The 18,761-nt window shown below is 40.4% G+C and overlaps 1 protein-coding gene across 1 annotated transcript in view; it reads right to left on the minus strand.

Annotated features, from left to right (window-relative positions):
* Positions 1-18,761, minus strand: part of MMP20 (matrix metallopeptidase 20) — a 58,001-nt gene that overhangs the window by 22,323 nt on the left and 16,917 nt on the right. Inside the window, exon 6 of the mRNA XM_027562126.1 lies at positions 16,849-16,990. Within this exon, the coding sequence (XP_027417927.1) occupies positions 16,849-16,990 (142 nt within the window). The remainder of the gene's footprint in view (positions 1-16,848; positions 16,991-18,761) is intronic.

Genomic DNA, 18,761 nt, shown 5'->3' on the forward strand with positions numbered 1-18,761 from the left:
CAACTCTATTGAGAGAGAGGAATATTTTTTTCATGTTCCTAAGCAGCATCATCGGAGAAGGCAATGGCACCCCACTCCAGTACTCTTGCCTGGAAAATCCCATGGATGGAGGAGCTTGGTAGGCTGTAGTCCATGGGGTCGCTAAGAGTCAGACACGACTGAGCGACTTCCCTTTCACTTTTCACTTTCATGCGTTGGAGAAGGAAATGGCAACCCACTCCAGTGTTCTTGCCTGGAGAATCCCAGGGACAGGGGAGCCTGGTGGGCTTCCGTCTATGGGGTTGCACAGAGTCGGACATGACTGAAGCAACTTAGCAGCAGTGGCAGCAGCAAGCAGCATCATGATTCAGAAGAGAAAGTATACTGTGTTTTAGAAAACTGTAAGCTGTCTTTGCTGGAGAAGGCAATGGCACCCCACTCCAGTACTCTTGCCTGGAAAATCCCATGGATGGAGGAGCCTGGTGGGCTGCAGTCCATGGGGTCGTAAGAGTCGGACATGACTGAGCGACTTCACTTTCACTTTTCACTTTCATGCATTGGAGAAGGAAATGGCAACCCACTCCAGTGTTCTTGCCTGGAGAATCCCAGGGACAGGGGAGCCTGGTGGGCTGCTGTCTATGGGGTCACACAGAGTCAGACACGACTGAAATGACTTAGCAGCAGCAAGCTGTCTTTGCACCTCCAATGCTGCCATTATTTCCAAGCTTGTTTCATAATCTCTTAAATGAAAATAATAATACCTGGCCTATCTCATGAGATCATTAAGAGGATCAACTGAGATAAAGCGTCTGAAAGTGCATCATAAACTGTAAAGTGCCACTTGGCTGGATATTGTCCATTTTAAAAATAATTACTTGGGCACCTACCATAGATAAAACTCAGTGTGGCAGGAGTCTATTGAGGGTACACTTCCTCTCCCCAAGCCCTATACATCACAGCCTTATCTAGACTGTAGGTATTTTTGTGGTTGTTGTTGTGTTAGTTAAGTTTTATTGGGGGCAAAATGAGGACCGTAGGCTGGGAGATGGCCCCTCAGATGGCTCTGAGAAATTGCTCCAAAGATGCAGGGTCGGGGGAGGTCAGTATATATATTTGGTTTTGGTGAAGAAGGAATATATATAATCAAGCACATATTTTTCCAGAAGGTTTCTGCTAGTCTGGTGAAGCTTTCTGCTAGTCACAAGTAACAGTTGTCACTGTGAAGGATTTTAGTGCTTTTCTACATATGAAGAGGTACAAAAATTAAGCTCATAAAATCAGCTCCTAAAAATATCTATCTGAAAACCCATTCTGCCAGCTTTTCCCTGAGCACAGAGTGCCTCATTTTTGCTCTCCACCTTGAACATTTTCCGGGGGATGCTGAAAATCAGCAGTTGCCCCAGCTCACGATTTAATTCTTGTAGAGGTAGGTGGCAATTTGTAGTTGACAGAGCCCCTTCATGGTTACAAATTCGACCATACTTTGGGAGGCATTTCATGACCATTTCATCCCATGGAGCAAGGAACTCATTCTTAGGTCTGGTGAAGATTTTGCTGTTACTAGCGTACTGTTACTATCAACAGTAACCAAAAGGCTGGACCAACCTGTCTTACCCAGTCTCTTACAGTCCAGGAAAAATTTCCTCTTGTTTGTATCCTTCCATATCTAGAGTAATTACAATTACTGATTGCATCCAGAACTATGTATTTGATCAACTTTTCCAAGTCGCCTAGTTATTATTATTTTGTTGGAGGTTCAGTCACACATTTGGTAATGCAGGAAACAACAATCTCATAAAATAGGCAAAGTGCAAGTAACATAGCTAGCAGTATTATTAAAATTATACGTAAGAATTAGGCCAAAAACTTGTTAGGTGTGGGAAGCCCCTGGTGGTTCAGAGGTAAAGAATCTACCTGCAATGCAGGAAACATGGGTTCAATACCTGGATCAGGAAGATCCCCAGGAGAAGCAAATGGCAACTCACTCCACTCCAGTATTATTGCCTGGGAAATCCTATGGACAGAGGAACCTAGCAGCCTAAAGTCCATCAGGTCTCAAGAGTTCAACACGACTTAGCAACTAAACCACCACCATCATTCCATTACGTGTAGCTCAGTATATTCTCAGGTTGTCTGAATTAGTCTATTTTATACCAATCTTTATCTTTCAAGGAAATTATATATTTACATTGTATGAAGTAAAAGATAGAAAACTGAGTGAGACCCAGAAAGGCTGGGAGGCTCTAATGTCAGTGAGCGGCTAAGGCCAGACAGAGTCAATTAAACTCCAGCTGCCTTGATTTTCATCATACCCCCTAATTTCTCTACTTGCTCCTTCTCAGGCTTGTGACCTCTGGTTTTCCTCTGTTTATAACTTGACCGCTTATCCAATGAGATCTGGCCTTTTCTGGAGGCCAGAAGGACTGCTTTTCCCCACTTCCTTCTCTTCACCATCACAAAGTGAACACTTGTTTGGGTATCCAGAAGAATCAGGTAATAAATATAGAAAAACAGATTAAGTCAAAAGCTCATAATTTCATCTTTGATAAGGAGGCCAAACAATGGATTCACTGGGAACCCATGAAGAACCCAAAAAGCATTTTCCAATTAATTCAACTCAATATGTAATTCCAAAATGCTGACTCTGCTCATCACTGTGCTAGATTCTCTCTAAGGTACAAAGTGTGCCTTTCAAGCAATTAAAATAATGAGGATGAAGAAAGTGGGAAGGAGGAGGAGCAGACATATAGTCTAATAATCAGGCTGTTTTTGAATTACATCACTGATAAGGTTAACTTCCAGCTGCTTTCTCTTTTTGGGTACTCTAGAGCTGGGCTGTATTTTCTTTCATTTCTCATTTAAAAATCATGTGGGAGTTTTTAAATTCTCATTTAAAAATCAAGTGGCTTTAGACAAATTAAACCGAATCTTTTATGTGAAGTTACATGTTACTGATGTCCCAGATGACTCAATGTGAGAGGCAGTAAAGTGCAATGGTTAAGAGTTTAGGCAAACCAAAAATGTACTTTTGGAACTGTTCACAGGCGGTAGAATCTTATATTCCTTACTTAACTTAGGATATTGTGGGTACTGGGAGGATTAAATTGATGTGAAGTAGTCATTCTAAACCAAGAATACTTTTGTGCCATGGAAGACATTTTTTAATGAGTGGTGACAATTGTGGTTGTCACAACTAGGAGTGGGTACTGCTTTTGGAGTCTAGTGAAAACCAGGGATATCATTTTAGTTTACCTTTTACAATGCACAGGATAGTCCAGCATGACATAGACTTGTCTGGCTTAAAATATCAGTAGTGCCAAAGTCAAGAAACGTTGGCTTAAACACTGTTGTGACATATTAGAATGTATACATGAGGTAGTAATAAACACTACCTATATGTGATACTTATGTAAAGTATCACAAATTCCAAAAGAATCTGTACTCATGAAAAATTTCATATTAATGAAGAAAAATTATATCTTGTGGGTAATAAAGTGATAAGACACATATCCAGAGGATTTACAAACTTAGAGCTATAGATTACAATAATAATTAAAATTGACCAAAAAAGGTATAACAATTAACCTCCTAATATACCTGTAAATAGATTTAAAGTATAAGGCAAAAAAAGCAAGTCTATAAAACTGTTAGAAAAGAAGAACTGAGGGGGGTGGAAAAAGATATTCCATGCAAATGGAAATCAGAAGAAAGCTGGAGTAGTAGTATTCATATAAGACAAAATGTTGTTGTTGTTGTTTAGTCACTAAGTCAAGTCCAACTCTTACAACCCCAAGCACTGTAACCTTCCAGGTTCCTCTTTCCAGTGGATTTTCCAGGCAAGAATACTGGAATGGGTTTCCATTTCCTTCTTCAGGGGATAGCGCTGACCAAGGGATCAAACGCATGTCTCCTGCATTGGCAGGCAGAGTCTTTACCACTGAGTCACCAAGGAAACCCAAGACAAAATAGACTAGGATAAAGGCTCTTGGAACCCTCTTGCACTGATGGTCAGAATATAAATTGATAAAGCAACTATGGAGAACAGTATGGAGGCTCCTTAAATAACTAAAAATAGAACTACCATACGAGCCAGGAATCCCACTATTGGGAATAAACCCTGAAAAAGTCAAGTTTCAAAAAGACACATGCACCTCAATGTTCACTGTAGCACTACTTGTAATAGCCAGGACATGGACACAACCTATATGTCCATCAACAGAGGAGTGGATAAAGAAGATGTGGTACATATATACAATAGAATATTACTTAATCATGAAAAGGAATGAAATTGGGTCATTTGTAGAAATGTGGATGAATCTAGAGGCTGTCATACAGAGTGAAATAAATTAGAAAGAAAAAAACAAATATAGTATATTAATGCATATATGTGGAATCAATAAAAATGGTATATATAATCTTATTTGCATAGTGGAAATAGAAACACAGATGTAGAGAACAAATGTATGGATACTAAGGGAGGAAAGAGAGGTCGGATAAATTGGGAGATTGGGATTGACATATATACACTACTATGTATAAAATAGATAACTAATGAGAACCTATAGTACAGCTCGTGTGCTCTGTGGTGACCTAAATGGGAGGGAAACTCAAAAAAGAGGGGATATATGTATATGTATAACTGATTCACTTTGCTGTGTGGTAGAAACCAATACAATATCGTAAAGCAACTATACTCCAATAAAAATTAATTAAAAAATGATAGATTGTTACAGGAGACAAAGAAGACACTACATAATGATCAAGGGATCAATCCAAGAAGAAGATACAGCAATTGCAGATGTAGCGCACTAGTGGTAAAGAACTCACTTGCCAATGCAAGAGATTTAAGAGATGTGGGTTTGATCCCTGGGTTGGGAAGAGACCCTGGAGGAGGGTGTGGCAACCCACTCCAGTATTATTCCCTGGAGAACACATGGAAAGAAGAGCCTGGTGGGTTACAGTACATAGGGTTGCAAAGAATCAGACTTGACTGAAGCGACTTAGGACACATGCACACATGCACCCAACATACACTTCCCAGGGGGCTCAGAGCAAAGAATCCACCTGCCAAGCAGGAGATGCAGGTCAATTCCTGGGTCAGGAAGAACCCCTGGAGAGGGAAATGTTAATCTTCTCCAGTGTTCTTGCCTGGTAAATCCCATGGAGAGAGGAGCCTGGTGGGCTACAGGCTACAGGGGGCCACAAAAGAGTTGGACATGACTTAGTGACTAAAGAACAACCAAAACAACACAGGAGCACCTGTTAACAGATATACAAGGAGACATACAAGGAGATATTGACAGTAACACAATAATAGCGGGGGACTTCAACACCCTACTTACATAAATGGACAGATCATCCAGGCAGAAATCAATATGGAAATGCAAGGCTTAAATGATGAATTAAACCAGATTAACTTAATTGATATTTATAGAACATTCCATCTGAAAGCAGTGGAATATTCATTCTTTTAAGTGCACATGGAGCATTCTCAAGAATAGATCACATGCTAGGCCACAAAGCAAGCTTCAGTAAACTTACAAAGATTGAATCATATAAAGCAGGGGTCCCCAACCCCCAGGCTGAGGACCAGTACTGGTCTGTGGCCTGTTAGAAAGTGGACCACACAGCAGGAAGTGAGTGGCAGACAAGTGAGTGAAGCTTCATCTGCCATTCCCCATTGCTTTCCATCATTCACGTTACCACCTGAACCATGCCCACCCCCCTACCTGCCCTGTCCATGGAAAAACTGTCTTCCACAAAACCAGTCCCTGGGGCCAAAAAGGTTGGGGACCACTGATACAAAGCACTTTTTCCATTCACAATACTATGAGATTAGAAATCAACTACAAGATTTGTGCAAAAAAGCACAAACACATCAAGGCTAAACAATATGCCACAATAAACAACCAATGGGTCACTGAAGAAACCAAAGAGGAAATAAAACAAAATACCTAGAGACAAAAGGAAGTGAAAACGCAATGATCCAAACCCTGGGGGTTGCAGCAAAAGCAATTCTAAGAGAGGAGTTTATAGTGACAAAAGCTTACCTCAGGAAACAAGAAAAATCTCAAATAAACAACTTAACCTTATACCTAAAGCAACTAGAGAAAGAAGAACAAACAAAACCCAAAGTTTGTACTAGAGGAGAAATCATAAAGATCAGAGCAGAAATATTGAATAAATGAAATGGAGACAAAGAAAACATAGAAAAGATCAATAAAACTAAAAGCTAGTTCTTTGACAAAATAAACACAATTTATAAATTTTTATCCAGACTCATCATGAGAAAAAGGAAGAGGGCCCAAATTAATAAACTTAGATATGAAAAAGGAGAAGTTACAACCCATACCATGGAAATATTAAAGACCATAAAAGACTACTACAAGCAATTATATGCTGATAAAATGGACAACCTAGAAGAAATGGACAAATTCTTAGAAAGAAATCTTATAAAGCTTAGAAATCTCATAAAGCTAAACCAGGAAGAAATTTTTAAAAAATGAATAGATGAATTACAAATACTGAAATTGAATCTGTGATTTAAAAGCTCCCAACAAACAAAAGCCCAGCACCAAATGACTTCACAGGCAAATTCTACTGCACATTTAGAGAAAGAGTTAACACCTATCTTCTGAAACTCCTCCAAAAAATTTCAGAGGAAAGAACATTCCCAAATTCATTTTATGAGGCAACCATCATCTTGATACCAAAATCAGAAAAAGATACCACACACACAAAAAAACAGAAATAAACCCATGCACCTATGGTCAATTAATCTATGACAAAGGTGGCAAGAATATACAGTGGAGAAAACACAGTTTCTTCAATAAGTGGTGCTGGTAAAACTGGACAACAACATGTAAAAGAATGAAATTAGAATATTCTCTAATATCACACACAAAAATAAGCTAAAAATGGATTAAAGGCCTAACTGTAGGACCAGATACTATAAAATTTGTAGAGGAAAACATAGCTAGAGTACTCTTTGACATAAATTACAGCAATACCTTTTTGAATCCATCTCCCATAGTCATAGAAATAAAAAAGTAAACATACAGGATCTAATTAAACATAAAACCTTTTGCACATCAAATAAAATCATAAAAAAAAATAAAAAGACAACCTACAGAATGTGAGAAAGTATTTGCAAAGGCAAACAATCCAACCAAAAAATGAGCAAAGGATCTAAGCAGACATTTCTCCAAAGAAGATGTACAGATGGCCAAAAGGCAAACAAAAATGCTCACCATCATTAATGGTATTAGAGAAATGTAAATCAAAACTACAGTGAGGTATCACTTCACACCAGTCAGAATGGTCAGCATCAAAAAGTCTAAACAATAGAGAGGGTATGGGAAAAAGGGAACCATCCTATACTGTTGCTGGGAATGTATACTGGTATAGTCCCTATGGAGAACAATAAGGAGGTTCCTTAAAAAACTAAAATAGAGCTATATATAATCCTGCAATTCCACTCCTGGGTGTATATCTGGGGAAAACCAATTTGAAATAATACATGCACTTTGATATTCACTGTGGCACTATTTACAAAAGCCAAGACATGGAAGCAACATAAGTATCCATCAACAGATGAATGGGTATGAAAGATGGAATATATATATATACATATATATACATACATATATATGTATATAATGGAATATTACTCATCCATAAAACAAATGAAATAATGCCATTTGTAGCTACATGGATGAACCTAGAGATTATCATACTAAGTGAAGTAAGCCAGACAAAGACAAATATCATATAATAAGCTTATATGTGGAATCTTAAAAGACTGATACAAGTGAACTTACATACAAAAAGAATTAGACTCATCGATATAGCAAACAAATTTATGGTTACCAAGGGGAAAGGGAGAGAAGGATAAAATAAGAGTTTTTGATTAACATATACACACTACTCCATATAAAATAGATAACCAACAAGGACCTACTACATAGTGCAGGGAACTATACTCAATATTTTATAATAATCTATAAGAGAAAAGAATCTGAAAAAATATATGCATGTATAACTGAATCACGCTGCTGTATTCCTTGAACTAACTCAACTGTAAACCAACCATGTGTGTTCACTTGTGCCTGACTCTTTGCAACACTATGGACTGCAGCCCACCAGGCTCCTCTGTCTATGCGATTTTCCTGGCAAGAGTACTGCGTTGCCATTTCCTGGTCCAGGGTATCTTCTCAATTAAGGGAAAGAACCTATGTCTCCTGCTTCTCCTGTATTTCAGGTAGATTCTTTCCTACTGAGCCACTAGGGAAACCCACTATACTTCAATTAAAATAAAAAAGAACAATTGCAGGATATTTTTAAAATGTAGTGAAATAAACAGATATTAATAGTCTGTAATCTGATCTTAGGTAAGGAGGGTAAAACAATGGAGTTTATTGATATTAAAGACTTGCTGATAGATATTTAACTGCATTGTTTAGCCAGGAACCAAAGCTGTATCTGGAACATAGTTAGGCTCAATAAATATTTGTTGACTAGATAGATAGATGTCACGGTTGTGTAGAACTTATTTAATCATCAGTTTTCATATTTTCTTTACTAAAGAACAGCATCTAAGTCATCAGGTTTGAGCAGAAGTCACTGGTAACATTCCTGGTGCTTGCTGCCAGTCCTGTGAGCTCCTTGCGGCAGGGTCGTGTATTATTCATCTATGTATTCTCGGGATCAGCAAGTCCTGGCACATCTGGGGCTTGATTCAAGTCTGTTAAGCTTTTTATCCTTTTTCTGTTGTTGTTGGACCCTTCTGTCTTCATTCCCCACCTGCTTGACTGATCCTCTCGCTCTTTCCTTTTTAGGAGACACGGTCACCTCTTTGCTGGCTGTAATCCAGCAAGAGTTGATGGGCCCTTTCATTTTCACCCCTGACTTTCCTTGACTCTTCTATTCTCTGTCACTCTGTGCCCTAGTTTCAGGAGGAGGGGATGTCTTTTTTCTTTCAGTCTTTTGATGCTGGGTTGAATTGATGCTTCTCTTCCCTGAGAATGGGCACTGTGGCGCAGTGAAAGAAGCAATGGGTGCTTGAGACCTGATTTTATTATTGGATGTGTGACCTTGTATGGAGAAGGCAATGGCACCCCACTCCAGTACTCTTGCCTGGAAAATCCCATGGATGGAGGAGCCTGGTAGGCTACAGTCCATGGGGTTGCGAAGAGTCGGACACAACTGAGCGACTTCACTTTCACTTTTCACTTTCACGCATTGGAGAAGGAAATGGCAACCCACTCCAGTGTTCTTGCCTGGAGAATCCCAGGGATGGGGGAACCTGCTGGGCTGCCATCTAGGAGGTCACACAGAGTCGGACACAACTGAAGCGACTTAGCAGCAGCAGCAGCAGTAGCAGCAGACCTTGTATGAGTCACTTAATTTTTCTGAGGCTAAATTTCTTCTTGTCAAATAAGAATGAAAAATATAATAATAACTGCTAACATTTCAAAGGATCAATTGAGACAATGCATATGAAAGTGCATAAATAATCTTACAATTATTTGTAAATACTTTAAAAAGATGTTTTCACCCTACAAATTTATTAATTATGTAATACTTAATGAGTTTATGAATAGAACTAAATTTTCTTCTAAATTTTTCTCATTAATATAAAATTTTGTCTGTGGAAACTTTGAAATACAAACAATCACATCATTGGTCAAGAAGGCATTCATTTGTGGGGAGCTTGCTAACCAGGGCTGTTTATATCAGGAGGGTTAAGAGGCCAAGAATCAGACATGCATTAAACATCTCCCTGAAACCAAGAAAAACAGAGCTTATAAAATTAAAATCCTACATGTAGACAGTGGTTAAAACAGTGAAAACTATTCATAGTGTCCTTAAATTAAGTGTATATATCCATCTGTGGAGCCTATGGAGATCTATATTTTAAGCCACAACCTATGAAGATGTAAAGAACCTCGTCCTTAGTCAGAAGGAGGGGTTTCAGAAGAAACGACAGTGAATCAGCAATCTTTGTACACCTTCTGCCTCTTTGAATTCATAATACATAACAGAGAATCAATCTAAGTAAATACAATGCCATGTGTTGACTTTCAGTGATGCAACCTTATAGCCAGAAAAGAAATATCCTTAGGGAGACTGAAGGAGGAAGACTTCCTCTTTAGTTGTTGTGCACGCTTTCCTCGAGCCCATGAAAATCTGGAAAACGCTAGGTTCCAATGGACTCATCTATTAATAATAGGAGAGGGTACTGATTATATTGTCTCTCCTTCTGATAGAGCTTTGCATTTCTTTCTCCTCAATGGCTCCTTTTTATGCCTTCAAATATTCCCAGGTATTTCTCAGACTGAAAAATCCTCATTGGACTCTGCTGCCTCTTCCAGTTATTGACTTAACTCCTTGTTATTAACAAGATTTTCAAATGAATGATTTGAAAATGAATGATCTATACCATCACTCTCTGCGCATGTATGCTGTCGCTTCAGTTGTGTCCAACTCTTTGTGACCCTAGGGACTGTAGCCCTCCAGGCTCCTCTGACCATGGGATTTTCCAGGCAAGAATACTGGAGTGGGTTGCCAGGCCCTCCTCCAGGGGGTCTTCGTGACCCAGGGATCAAACCCTCATCCCTTCTGCCTCTTGCACTGGCAGGGGGGATTCTTCATCACTAGTGCCACCTAGGAAGCCCACCATTACCCTTGGCCTTTTCATTCTGCAGGATCTGGGTTCATTCCTCCTTGTTGTTTAGTCGCTAGGTCGTGTCTGACTCTTTTCAACCCTATGGACTGTAGCCTTCCAGGTTTCTCTGTCCATGGGATTTCCTCAGGCCAAAATAATGGAGTGGATTGCCATTTCCATCTCCACGGGATCCTTCCCAGGCAGAGATTGAACCCGCATCTCCTGCATTAGCAGGTGGGTTCTTTACCACTGAGCCACCAGGGAAGCCCCAGCTGTGCTGCTAAAACTATATTCCTTCATCATCCCAGACAGTCAGTCCTGTTCTTCAGTTTTCAACCTGGTGACCTCAACAGCATTGTACACTACTGATCATTAAAAAAAAAAAAAAAAGACAATCTTCTTTCCCCTGACTTATCTGGGGTTCCATTGTAATGATTCTGTCTCTGATGTCAAGTAAACCTAGGTTAAAACTCTAGCTGGGACAAAGAGCATGGATTGAAGGAGCAGATGTCTATAAAATGCTTAGGATAACATAGCACATGGTAAAGGATCATAAAATGTCAGATTTTATAATTAATAATATTATGAGTTTATCTAAAATTGAATTTTTCTTGATGTGTCTAAATCTTTTTGATTTTCTTATCTAAGTGAGAGATGCTGCTACCATCGACTCTCTTTTTCCATTGTTCTCATCAAATCAAGATACCTCTTACATTTGTCCTTCTCTTCAATCCCTACATGCATGACCCTGAAACCTATTTTTCTTTCCATTACTATATACGATACATAACATCTTTAAGAATGTGACAATTAGTCGATCAGTCAGGGATTTACAGATGTTTTAAAATAAAGAACCCTATTTTGAGAACAAAACAGCATGTGGAGAAGCCTAGCAGACATTTCTGGGGACCTGGCTACTCAAGAACCTCCTTCTCCTTGTGGCTCTTCACCCTACCTGCAGGCCCAGGGCCCAGGAACATAGCAGCTTTTCTTACTCACGCAGATGCATTCCAGTCAGAAGGCATTCATTCATGAATTCAAGTCAAAATTCAACATTCTCTTCACAGTTCCACTGCACAGCTATGAAGCTTTCTATGTGAGTGATAGACTCTGTGCTGGGCGTCAGCAGGCCTGGGTTTCAGAGCAGGGTCTTCTGGGCTGAGAGTCCAGGGCCTGACTTTCTTGTCTCCAAAATGAAGGATTTGGACATGATCAACCTTTATGGCTATTCTACATGTGAAATGCTATTATTCTTCTGAAATCTGAAGCTGATAGACATATTCTTGATCTTATCATTAAAATTGTATCATATAAAACCCAGAATAATAGAAGGCATACAAATATCATTTGGGTATGACTGCTGTTCCAGTCATTTCAAGGAAATCTGAGATAATATTTTGTCATTTATTATAAAGAGTAAATCTATGTGAATTAAATGTGTGTGTGTGTGTGTGTGTGTGTGTGTGTGTGTGTGTATAGCTGAAGTTTCTCTTCAAACAGAACATTTGAATGGACCCAAATTCATTTATACACTGTGGAGAATATGCAGCAGTCTCACAGTGACTTTAAAAGGCACTGCATTCCATCATGCTTTGGAAACAAACTGCGGTTATTACATGCACAGCCTGAAATGTCTCATCAACAGATTATTGTTAGTGATGGGGAATTCCAGGCTGGCGGGAGGGAGAGAACAGGTTGGGAATGCTTTCGTATAACCCCCAGGTTGCCATGCTGGCTGTGGCTGAAAGAGTTCTTTGTTCTTTGTCCAGGCTTAGCAAGCCCTTGGGGACTTCTGGTGATGGCCAGTAGGGGATCAGCGCCATGCGAGTCCAGCTCTGCATGGCACCCACGAGGCAGCAGGGCAGGGCAGTTAGGAGCACAGCCTCCGGCACAGGACTGTGGGTGTGGGCCCCAGCTTCAAACATGACTAGCCTTGTGAGCACGAACAAGTTGTTCATCTTTTCTATGTCTAATAAAAAGGGAGTAATAATAATTCATACTTTACAGGGCTGCTGTAAGGAGTTGATAACAAAATGCTCAGCACCAAGTACTGAACACATTGAAGTCACAACAAATATCAGGCAACATCTGCTTTTGCAAAGGAGGAAGAGAGGTTCAAGGTCCCATGGCAGGTTAGTGGCAGCTCCAGTGCTGAAGGGGTAGCATCCTCCTCCTCTTTTTATTTATTTATTTATTTATTTTTCCTCGTTCTCTTTTTAGCTCTTCCTAGTTCTTTGGAATTACCTGCCCTTACCACAATAGCTCCTCAGATCCTAAGTGGAAGAAGATGAGAAGGTGATGGCTGAGCAGATATATGTTAATGAGCTACCTTTCTTCCCCTAATTTCTTCCCTGCTTACCCCTTTATAAATGTCCCTTATATCTATACTTCTCTTTCTATTCTCTTACCACCCTCAGTATTTACATTTCATTTACATTTGGTATTTCATAAAAGGATACATTATCTCCAATTAGTTGTCAGCAATTGTTGAATGCTCATAGTTTGATAAATAGAGGTTTAAAACGTGTTTCCTTTAGTTTTTAAAGAAAATATAATTGTGTGAAAGGGCTGTCTTTGACTTCACCGTCTCCTTTGCCTCTATCACAACTGTTGATAATACCAAAAGAAGCAGCTACTCGCTGCGCCGGGGCACAGGCGCTACACCCCTCATCAGGACAGCACGGAGTCAGGTGGAGCCGACGTCACCTTGCACGGTGTCTGGGGCTTTCCTGCTCTGCACCTTGCCTATCGCTCCTGGGTCAATGCCTACTGATTCCACTTTGGTTTACTTTTTGGTAATAATAAAAACACAGTAAATAATCAGCAAGTCTTAAGAAAAAAGAATCAATCAAAACAGGTAACAATTAAAAATACCTCTGATTGTTTCCAAGCCTTAATCCATTGTACATATTTTTGATTCCCCCTCCTAAATATTGTAACTGCCTTTTATTGAGTGCTCACAAGTTTGGCACATGACTTACCCAGTGTCACCTGATCAGTAGGAAGCATGACCAGAATTCAAACCAACTTAGCCTAAGGCTAAAGCCTAGATTTCTGGGTTTTCCTCTCACTTGCTTTGAAAAGTAGATGCCCATCTATTGTTGAAGATTTAGTTCAGCTGTTTCTAACTTTTTAAAAATTGGAAACAATCCAGATGTTCATTTGTTTGGGACTGGTTAAATAAGTAAGGATAGATCTATACACTGGGATGATATACACATATATTAAATAAAGATGAAAATTAAAGTTCATTGACATGGAAAAAATGAGAGATAATTGAGTGAAAAAGTTTGCAAATCAGCACATCTAGCACATTACAAAGTCTTACTTTTGTGGATATCCCTATCTCCCTCCCATATTTATGATAAAGCTCTACCCAGAGAAAAAGTCTGGAAGGATATTCAATAACATGTTTAACAATATGATTACTCTGTGTTATGGGCTGAACGTCTGTGTCTTCACATCGTTCATCGTAACCCCCAGTGTAATGGGACCAGTGGGAGGTGATTAGGGCTTGATAAGGTCATGAGGGCGGGGCTGATGGAATTAGTGTGCTTTTATAGAAAGAGACACCAGAGCTTTTCTCTGTCTGTCTAAATACACCCACAGCACACAGATGGCAGTGCTGTTTGGGTGTTTCTTTCCCTCATCTAACCTTGAGGTGTGCAAAGGCCAGGGGACTGTTGATCTGTCTTTACAGGCCCAGGTACTGTGATGGGGTTAGCACCCTACATGAGTTCAACACACACTCTTTTCCAATGAAGAAAAAGAACAAGTAATGTCACACATGCTTATGCCTAAGCTACCTCTGCCTATTCTGATGTGGTTGAATTCTGTCCCCAGTAAATGGAGGAGTGGAAGTGAGAGTTGGGAGGTTTCTTTTTGTCCAAGGAGAGAAGTAATTACAGAGTAACTGGTAGCCATGTTCCCAGAGACAGCACAGTAGGAGGGAAAGAGGAACAATGCAACTTTAATTCATGAGCTTTCCAACAAGTCTTCATGCTTAACCTTGGTCACTGTCTACTCGTACCAACGGGGCTCCCAGCTGTGGCTGGCGAGTCCCTCCATCTCGGCCTTGCCCACCACTTCCCCCAGCCTCACTCAAGCACAATGGTTGGAGCTTTATTACTTTGTTTTTATCAGTGATAGAAAATAATAAAACTATCCAAAACACTGACATCTGTCCAGGTGTTACTACCCACACCAACTATTCTCATGAAGCAGATTGGTCTCTTCTCTATCAAGCCATTTAGGCCTAGTAATAGTTACTATTGGTATTAGTCAACCGCACTTAGCATTCATTCATGTCTGCACACCTGCATTTTAAAAATGCATATTATTTCAGGTCACCTTTCAAACGGGCAGCTTATTTAAAGCTTTACTCTTTATTTCAGCCTCACTTACTATCAGAAGCCTACAGCTCGTAGACAGGCCTTCCCTTAAAGGATTTTTCTCCAAAGATTGAATTATCAAAATTGCTAACACATTGTATACTAATGCCTGCACCTGATTAATAAGACTCACTGCCACTTTCTTAGCAGCTGCCCAAAGTATTCAAATGATTTTTCTTCATGTGTCTAGAAGAATCTTGTTTTTTGACTCTAATTTTAATAAATGAAAATAATCCTCTCCTAAATGATTCTATTAAACGTCTTTGAATCAGAAGCATTTTCACTAGAATTTTTACTTCCAACAAGATTACTCCAATAACTATTGACATATAACTCTGCCCTACCACCTAAAATGAGCAGCTTTGCTCTAACTCTCTCAGGTTTTATTCTAGTACTTGAATTTAACTTTATAACACAAAACCTAAAATTTAATTCCCCTTTGTGTGTTAGTTGCTTACTGGTATATGACTCTTTGGGACCCCTCAGACAGTAGCTACCAGGCTTCTCTGTCCATGGTTTTCTCCAGGCAAGAATACTGGAGTGGGTTGCCGGTCCCTTCTCCAGGGGATCTTCCCGACCCAGGGATCAAATCCAGATCTACTGCACTGTAGGTTTCTTTACTGATTGAGTCCCCAGGGAAGCACCTGGATGAATTTTTCAACCTCTTCAGATTTTTCCAGTTGTCACTCACTGGCTGTCACCATCCATCCACCTTTCAGCAAGCCAAAAGTATTATTACACTTAATTTGGCTATAAAAATGTATTACCAAAGCCTACTTCCTATCTTCAAATAAACAAAAAGTTTTAATTCTCTCCCTTTCCCTTATTACACTAATGTTAAACTTATGTCTACTTAATTTCCATGAGTAATCTCCATAACAACAAAATTACTAAAAAATAAAGATCAACCACCAACCACCACTCATCATAGCTATATCTGCAGCTATTCCTATAGTATCTTCACTAAAAATCCAGCATCTCCAGTATCATAAATTACTCAGTCTCCTATGCCATAAAAGTCAAATACCAATGCCATCTCATTGTTTTTATAAATCACAGAACTACTGAAACTTCTATTAATAAGCCCAAAAGAAACATTCCTAAAACGACAATAATGAAACTCAAATATCAGGGTATTCTTTTAGTAGCTATAGCTGTGGTATAACAAGAAGTCACCAATATTCCCTCTCTTTCTGCACTTTTTGACAACTGACAGTTGAAAAGAGGCCTTGAGAAACAGGGGTTTAGGAAGAATACTAAGTTTAGAACTCTCCACCCATCTACCTATGCACCTGATTATTCATCTGTGAATCCATCCATCCATGCACAACCTATCTGTCCATCTTTCCATCTACCCAACCCTCTTTAACAAATATTTATTGAGAATATACTATGGACTCCCAGTAGGGATACAGAAGTGAATAAAGTAGAAATCAGAGAAATCTGGGCTGATGTCATAACTCAGTCACTTAATACAACTGTGTTACCTTGTAAAGTTTTGTGTTCTCTTGAGCTTCTGTCTTCATCTGTAAATTTTGGATTCTAACTCTGCTTCACAGTGAAAAGGATTAGAAGAAATACTGGACTTATATAGAAAACAGCCCAGTGGCAAGAGCATTGTAGGTACCCCCCAAACAGTAGCTTTGGCAATTCTGGGTCTCCCCAAAGACTCCTGCCTCCCATCCGATTATCAAACAGGACAGCACTTCTGCACGATCATCACCCACGGCAGCGACAAGGTCGTCTCTGACAACATGTACCTGGGCGCGCGGCTGAGGCCTGGTGAGAGCTGGGGGCACATGTCAGGCTTACCGGTCCCTGAAGAGCAGGAGCTCCTTCCCCAGCATCGTCACAGCATCGAAGGATAAGTTGGAGTCACAGAGGTCAGGGATGGATGGATTATGAGGGGGGCCGTGGGGTGCAGTGGGCTTCCCTGAGAATGCTCTCCGAGGTCCTAGGATTCAAAGTGACTCGGTCAAAATGGTACCAGGAATGCAGTCTGTACACTTCTGCTCCAGGGACTCACTTCAGTGCATATTACAAGATCACAAACAGCGTGGCTGTCGATGACATGAGGACCTGGGTTTGAATCCTGGCTTCATTAGTTTCTGACTCCTTTGATGGTGGTTCAGTCGCTAAGTCGTGTCTGACTATGGTGACCCCATGGACTGTAGCCCACTAGGCTCCTTGGTCCATGGGATTTTCCAGGCAAGAATACTGGAGTAGGTTGCCATTTCCTTCTCCAGGGGACCTTCCCAACCCAGGAATCGAACCGAGGTCACCTGCATTACAGGCAGATTCTTTACCAACTGAGCTACGAGGGAAGACTCGTGTGATTCAGATGAATAATTCAATCTCTCTAAGCCTCCATTTCCTCATAGTAAAATGGGGGAAGGCAATAAAGGTACCTACCTCAGAAGGTTTCTGTGAGAATTAAATAATGCCTGAAAAACACTTTTAGTGGAGTGCTTAACACATAATAAAAGTTCCCCCCAAATGGCAGCTATTATTTTATTATTATGCAAATTTCTTTGATAGCTATGGGTGTTTCGAATTAGGAATCTATTTTGAAAATTTCCTCTGTGGTTTTCTTTTTTTTTTTGGTTATTAAGTACTCTTGCTCTCAATAAGATTATATCTTTCTTGTGTGTTTTCTTATTTTTGAACAGCTTCTGGGTGTCCTGCCCTGTGCATAAGCTTTTTCTTAGGTGTCTAGGAGAGGCTGAGCAAATTCTTGGGGCCCTGAGGTACCATAGAGGTGTTTACCATTTAAAGGCATCTTCTGGTAGATCCTCTTGGAACATAGTACCCGGGCCTTGGGGGAAATGCTGTTGAGTTTTCATCTCCTGTTCTGTTCCTGAGGACTGTCTGCCAGCTACTGAGGAGTGAGCTGGGGCTGCCTAAGCCACTGCTCCCGGCAGGTCCCTGTGCTGTATCGAGTCTTGGTACCATAGCTGGGGATCAGGGAAGGAGTGAGGCCAGGGGGTGACGTGGATAAGACCTGGGTGGAGAAGGGTCAGCAATAGGATGAAGATCAGAGGTTGGGGTGAGGCTTTGGGAAAAGATCAGAAAGTGGAAACTGGTCGGATCAGAAACACGCTGCCAGTTTTTGAACACTTCTTAATCCTCCAAGCACTCTGCTGAAGCTCAGGGTGGTAAGGTGGTCAGCAGTAGGTGAGGCTTGTGCCTCTCGGCGATATAAAACCATGTTTCTGTATTTTGTCCACTTGTGGAAAAACAGCCTTGTCAAAATATAAACTTCCTCTCCTGGCTGAGGAACAGTGGCTGTCAGAGTGGTGGTGATGCTCCAGGGCAAAAAGACCCATAAAGGGTAGGCACAGATCTGGAGTGGGTTCCTCTTGGGGGCCACAGGAGAATGGCATGACTACCCACTCCGGTATTCTCATCTGGAGAATTCTGTGGACAGAAGCCGCAGTCCATGGGGTCACAAAGAGTCGGACATGACTTAGTGACTGAGCAAGCATTCCCTGATAACCACAGGAAGGGTTTTACACTGGAGCCCTAGCTTGTTATATGGAGAGATTCACAGTTTTGTTTTTTTTTTTTTCCTGTCACTCAAGAGAGAAGCAGAACTGGCATAGACCCCACTCTGAAGGGAAACAGCTGGCTGAACACTTCTTGGGATGAAATTTGTCTTTTTTGTGCCTCAGGTGAAATCTGACTGCAGCTGTGTGTACCTAAGTCTAAACAACAGATGAACTGGC

The sequence above is a fragment of the Bos indicus x Bos taurus genome, chromosome 15 (assembly GCF_003369695.1).
Source record: "Bos indicus x Bos taurus breed Angus x Brahman F1 hybrid chromosome 15, Bos_hybrid_MaternalHap_v2.0, whole genome shotgun sequence".
NCBI lineage: Eukaryota > Metazoa > Chordata > Mammalia > Artiodactyla > Bovidae > Bos > Bos indicus x Bos taurus.